We start from the raw sequence: 6,804 nt of genomic DNA on the forward strand, positions 1-6,804 counted from the left end.
TTCTTCAAATCTTAAACTTGTATCTTCTCTTTTCTATGGTCTTCAAAATTCTGCATAAAGAAACCTGAGGGCTTTATTCTACTGGTCCCTCAGATAAGTTGTTTTTTTAACCTATTCTCATAAGATAACCTTTCATCCCCAGAAACATCCTAATAGCCCTCCTTTATTTTATTTGCTATCATGCATATATATTGACATATTTTGAAATTTAACATAAAATACAGATGACAAGAGATCATTTGTTCCTTCAAAACTGTCCTTGAAGAAAAATAAAAAATTAAACCCATTTGTTATTTTTCATGCAATCCTAAATTTATCTCAAACTGTTAAAAATAAAGGCGCTATCCTCCACTACTGCTAATGGTAACACATTTTATAAGACAATCACTTTGTTAGAAAAAATAAAACTATTTTAACTGAAGCCTAGCTTATATTTTCCAAACCTTAAACTTTTGTCCTCTTGCACTGTTGTCTTCAGAATACAGCACAAAGAAATCAGAGGCCTTTATTTTATCATTCCCTGTATAGTACTGTGAACTTTGATAAAATCACCTCTTACTCTTCTTTTCTCAAGAGGAAATAGCTTAAAAGATTTTAGTCTATCTCAGTAAGATAACCCTTCCATCCCCAAAATTATCTAGTAGCCCATCTCTGAGTCTTTCCCAGTAAGTCAATACCTCTTCTTAAATAAGACAAAACTCTACATAGTATTCCAAGCGAAGCCTAACTAGTGATTTTTATAGAGATAGTTATCTCTTCTTACTATTAATCAATGTCTGTATTTCGAAAAATTCTATTAGGTTTACTACTAGCAACAGAGTGACATATCCCCCAATATGCCCAAGGACCGAGATCCTTTTCTTCAGTCAGTCCCCATCTATATTAATTGTGTGATCCAAATTATAACCCAACTGAATTTAGTTAATAATGAATTTAAAAAAAAAGCTCAAAAACTTGAACAGTTTCAAATAGTTGACAATTCTTCTTCAAGAGCATAAGAATAGTCAAATATTTGAAAGCACTAGAGTTTGGGGTCTTCTTTTTGAAATTTGTTGCACCTTTCATGAGTGATCCTGTGTACTAACTCTTTTACCAGAATTGAACTTACTTTACATTTACTTATAGTAAGTCATTTACCAAATACTTGTACAACTTACCAATTTATCAAAGACAATCTGTAATATCTGAACATCCTCAATACAACTAGAAATAACCAAGAGTTAAATGTCATCAGCAATCTCTACTAATTCACTAATTATGCCCCTATAAGTATCATTAACATAATTAAGAAAAAGCAAACACTGAAGCTCTAAGCACTGAGACACTCCAATTGTAACGTAGGTCCCATATGATTGGACACACACTGATTGGATTTTCTTAGATAATCTTCTGTTCAACACATTATCAAAAGCTTTTTGAAAATCTAAGTACACTAAGCCCACACCTTTTCAACTAGCCAGAATAATAGAATATGCTCAAGAAATGAAACAGAGATAAAAAAGACAACAGATTAGCAAGGCAAAATGTCCCTTTAGTGAATCCAAATTAGCATTCTATCATACTTCATTAAATGATTTTGCAAAGTTTCCTTAATTAAACTCTCACGAATGTTACCTACTACAAAATTAAGACTAACTGTAGTAAGTAAATATACATTACTATGTAAAACAATCTAAAATGAAGTTATGATCTACTATTATGGAACAAGATGATTTGCTACATATCCTCTTCAGCCCAACTTTTGTTCACAAACTACAGGGCAAACTTATCACTTCTTTTAAAAATTGGAGTAACATTAGGAACTCTCCAATCCTCTGTCCACTGTCTGTTGACCTACTGAAAATGAAAGAGATAAGCTTGTTTGTGTAATCTTTCACCTCCTATTAAACTATAAAGAAAACCTGGCTTGACCCTAGGACTATATTTTTAATCTCTCAATCATTCTATTTACCAGCAAAATATTAATGTCTGCATGCTTTAGACCAATTAAGAGTAACTTCTGTAGAATGATCAGATTCAGGAATATTGCTAATATTTCCTTGTGTATAAACATAAGAGAGCAGTTAAAAGCTCAGCCACCTCAATGTCAGCAGCAAATCTATGCAATCAGCAATCTTTAAAGGCCCAAGCCCCATTTCAACATATTGTTTATTTCAAATATACTTAAAAAAAAAATCCTTCCCGTTAGTTTAACATATTTGAGCTTGCTGTTTCTCATAAGCCCTTTTGTTTTACTAATTCCTTCTATAATCAAATTCCTAGCTTTCCTACAGTCCTGTAAATCGTCCATCCTATCTATCAATTTAAATTTCTAAAGCTTCTGGTATTTATCATTAATATTCTCTTTTATGTCAATAGTAAACAAGTTAGATTTGATCTTTACCATCATCCTTTTTTTTTATGAAGATCTTTAAATAAAAGCAATTGTTTTTTTACAAGATTCCCAAATCTTTCCCATCAACTTTTAACTCGTTATTCTAAAACGTTAATTATAAAGCTTAATTGTCTCATGGCATCAGCACTGACTTTCCAAAAGCCTAGAGCTAAAATGTAATTTCAGTTGGTAAAACAAAAATGTTTCATAGAATTCACTCATTATAAATTACAATTCCATATAGTTTTGTTGCATTATGTTTAGCAGAAGGGAAAAAAAAAGTAATTATTTCACAACTTAAGAATTTCCCACTACAATGATTATATGTTATTTTTCAGTATTAAAGTAACCTTGATTTTTTTAATGAAAATAATAACTTTCTGTATAATATTCTATATGAATAATAACAATAATAATAGTAAACTACTTATTGGCATCATGCAAGCATGTTAAGTATAAAAGCTACTAGCAAACAAATGGTAAACATTCAAAAATATATAACCAAAGTTCTCATGTATATGTTTTTTTTGTTTGTTTGAAGTTAAGCACAAAGCTACACAATGGGCTGTCTGTGCTCTGCCCACCACGGGTATCGAAACCCGGATTCTAGCGTTGTAAGTCCGCAGACATACAGTTGTGCCACTGGGGGGTTCTCATGTATATGAGGTGATTTATGTTTTATTAAATAACAATATCATGCTCCATGTGAAAGACAGTGGTTAGAATTATTTTGTTTGACAGTCCTACAAGTTTTTCAAAGACCATTTTTAAAAATCTTTTACAATGTTCTTGTACCTGTAATTTTATTACAACATTTTTATGAATGACTTAACAAAGTGAAATATAACATAACATAATGTTTAGGGATAATAGGGGCCCTACTGGTCCATCTTGGCTGTCCCATCCTCTAAAACTATTAACTAAATATTAACAAAACTCTTAAAGCCAGTCTGTTATCATTCATATAGTTATCAAGATTTCTCTTAAATTCACTTAAATTTACTGCCTCCACAACATCCGAAGGCAACCCATTCCAAAGGCTAATCACCCTGTTAGAAAAATAAAACTGTCATAGCCGAAGATGACTCCTACCTTGCCAAAATTTATATTTGAGTCCCCTAGTCCTACTATTCTCACCATTAAGTAAAAAAATGATGATGCATCAACACTATCAATTCCCTTTACAATACTAAACACCTCAATCAGATCTCCCCTAACTCTTTTTTTTTTTTCAAGAGAAAACAATTTGAGACCTTAACCTCTCCTTGTATGAAAACCCCTCCATCCCAGTCACCATTTCAGTAACCCTTCTCTGAACCCTTTCCACTAAGTAAATTACAAGTAAACTTTTTCCTCTCACTGGCAGAGTAGTTCACAAACATTCACACATTTTCTATGTGAAAGTTTGATTATCATATGCTTTTTAAAACATCACACAATGTTATCTAAATTATAATGAAAATTAAAATGTTTGTGCCACAACTCAAGCCATATATCTAAAAGTGTCATTAAATGATACTTCACAATATAAAGTATTATCTAATACAAAGACTCAGTCATGCTGTGACTCAACACTGGATATCAGGCTAAACATATCAGTCAATCTTTTAAGTTGCATCCATGACCGAGGGCTCCCTGTGTCACAAATTACACCACACACACATGGTACAGAATGCTTCATGGCACAAACAGTAATTACACCAAAATTCAACATTAAATACCATGTTAAACAAACACCTATTAGGACTCTATATATCACAAAACACACATTTATGATCATCGTTTACTACAACTCCACACGATAATTGATATACAATCCTGGAAATAAAAGAATTGGTCATACTGAAATTTAACACTGAATACCATGTAAACCTCATCATTCAATTTTTGACATTAACTTTAGAGATGAAAGATTTGTGTTACAAATAAAAACACACAAATCTGTAAAACACTAAATGCTCTTTGAAGTGATACTCAAAATCTCCTGTCAGATCATATACAAAACATACAATACTCAACTCCATGAAACTATCAGTTAATCTTAGATATCAACTTCAAACATGATATACTGTTTGTGTCAGAAATCAAACATATGTATGAAGACCACTGAATACTCTTTCATATACTATAACATTACCTGACACAATAAACTGATCATACCAAAATTTGACACAAAATATCATGTAAACCTCAGCAGTAAATCTCAACATCAACTTTAGACATAATTTCAGCATGACGAAATCTGTGTCAGGAAATTTTATAGATATGTAAAAAATAATTCATGGTCTTCGTGGGCACGAGTTTTGATCTGTGACAGAAAAAGTCCTTAATGATTGAACTATGCTTCAAAGATTGAGTGGTGAAGTTTACACAGTATTCAGTGTTGAATTTTGGCATGACCAACCTCATGTCAGGAAGTGTTATATGTAACATTGGAGAGAAATCTCATCCTTCTAAGTGTAAGCTTTGGGTTGTAACACAAGAAATCCTTAAAAACTTGAAGCAGCTTCAAAGATTGATTCATGAAGTTAATGCGACATTCAGCATAAAATTTTGGAATCACCGATTCTTTATGTCAGGTTGTATTATATATCAAGTGAAAGAGCATTCAATAGTCTTCAATGATGCCACACATCACAAAAACATTTAATGGTCTTCATAAACATCACAAGTGTGTGTTTTGATCTGTTACACAAAGATTCTTCAATAAATCGATTCAAACTAAAAAATTGCCTGGTATGATATTCAACAATGAACTTGGTAAGATTGACTTTTTGTATCAGGCAGTGCTGTGTCAAGTGAAAGGACAAAAAATGGTCTTGACAAAAATATTTTGATTTGCGACACAAAAAGTCTTCCTTCCCTAGCTGATCTACATTTTTGGCAGAGTATAACTTTTATGTTGTTAAACTACATCCAACATCTCTAAGGTTCATTTATAACATTGTTAGCTTTCAGGTTGTCGAAACTCGACAGTTTATATATATGTATACGTTTAATAATTTATATTATATATATATTCATAATTAGAAGACTTCAGTGCTTTCAAGGAAAAATGTCTTCAGGGTTTTATTCACTTTGCTGTAATCACTTATGACATATTTCATCAAAAATTGTTGAATAGAGGATAGCCACTCTCAAATTTAATTTGTTTTCTCTAGTCTCAAAGTACTGTCTCCTGCTAGAACACTTTTTTCTGCAGACTGAAAGAATGGCATTCAAAACCAGCATAGTTAGGCCTAAAGTACTCAATAAAGTTGCATAAAGCAGATAAAAGAATAACAATTAGAACGATTTGTACATTTTTCGTTAAGCACAAAGCTACATATAATGGACTATCCATGCTGTGCCCACCATTTTAAGTTTTCAGTTTCAGACTCGCAACTGAACCACTGGGGGCATTTAGAATGGAGTTAAAAACATTATATAATACTGAACTGACAATGTGATATGCCATAGGAAAGTGAATTTTCATTGAGCTTAATGGTATTTAAACTAAACTTTTCTGTTTTATATGTTGTAACACAAATAATATAACTTCACAATAGGTACAGCAAAATGCAGACCTGCAACATTTACAAAAGAATGACTTCCAAATTCTTAACTAAACTGCTATTAAAAGTCGTCAATAGAAAAGTAGTATTCTGAATGCCATTCTGACAGTCTGCAGAATAAATTGTTCCACATTTTGCTTACTCTCTACTAGTACAACTACTTAAATACATAGTTAAAAACTAAAATTGAGTAAAAGGTTCAGTTTTCAACAACCTGACTACAGTACAACACAGTAGTTTGATAATTACTAAACTAGTTAGTTTTCTTCATTGTGCAACTTAAATACAAATGAACATAATCACTCTATAGACTATAGTACTCGTCAACGGTAAAGTTAAAACTATTAACTTCAGTAATTAGTATAACTATAAGTTGTAACGTTAATATTAGTAAACCAAACTTGGCTGAACTGAACATTTGCTTTGATTCGTTTGAACTTAGTTTTAGATGCACGGAACGAACCATCAGAAGCAGGTACTGTGTCTGGTACAAAAGTAAAGTGAGCACTAAAACGCTTATTTAAAACAATACAACTTCGGTATAAAGGTAACGAATATATAAAAGAATTTTTTCGCCAATATTTTGGCAAGACATCAAAAACACCCTTCCTCACAGCCGCCATGTTCAAAAAACAAAAATTGTTCCGCCATCTATATATATTTATCTTACATTGGTGGAAAAAAAATTATTGTATCACACAATATTTTTCACACTATTTTTGGTTCCTGTAATTTTTTACGAGATTCTTCATTGTGGATTGTCATAACTAGAGAAAACGGTTATGGACATTGTGTGATGTAAGCAGACACATATATACATCCTTATTAACAAATCAACTGTGACAAACGTGTTACAGAGATGATCAATAAATACTT

General features: G+C 31.7%; 1 protein-coding gene across 3 annotated transcripts in view; it reads right to left on the bottom strand.

The window, feature by feature from the left end:
- Positions 1–6,555, bottom strand: part of LOC106462946 (2-oxoisovalerate dehydrogenase subunit beta, mitochondrial-like) — a 25,431-nt gene extending 18,876 nt beyond the window's left edge. The window contains exon 1 of one of the 3 annotated variants that reach the window (XM_013922914.2): positions 6,392–6,555. In XM_013922914.2, coding sequence (XP_013778368.2) covers positions 6,392–6,551 — 160 coding nt within the window. In that variant the 5' untranslated portion in view covers positions 6,552–6,555. The other 2 variants (XM_022390344.1, XM_013922913.2) reach the window with 2 other exon arrangements.
- Between the last annotated feature and the right edge of the window lie 249 nt (positions 6,556–6,804).

This window comes from Limulus polyphemus, unplaced genomic scaffold, assembly GCF_000517525.1.
Source record: "Limulus polyphemus unplaced genomic scaffold, Limulus_polyphemus-2.1.2 Scaffold1288, whole genome shotgun sequence".
NCBI classification, from domain to species: domain Eukaryota; kingdom Metazoa; phylum Arthropoda; class Merostomata; order Xiphosura; family Limulidae; genus Limulus; species Limulus polyphemus.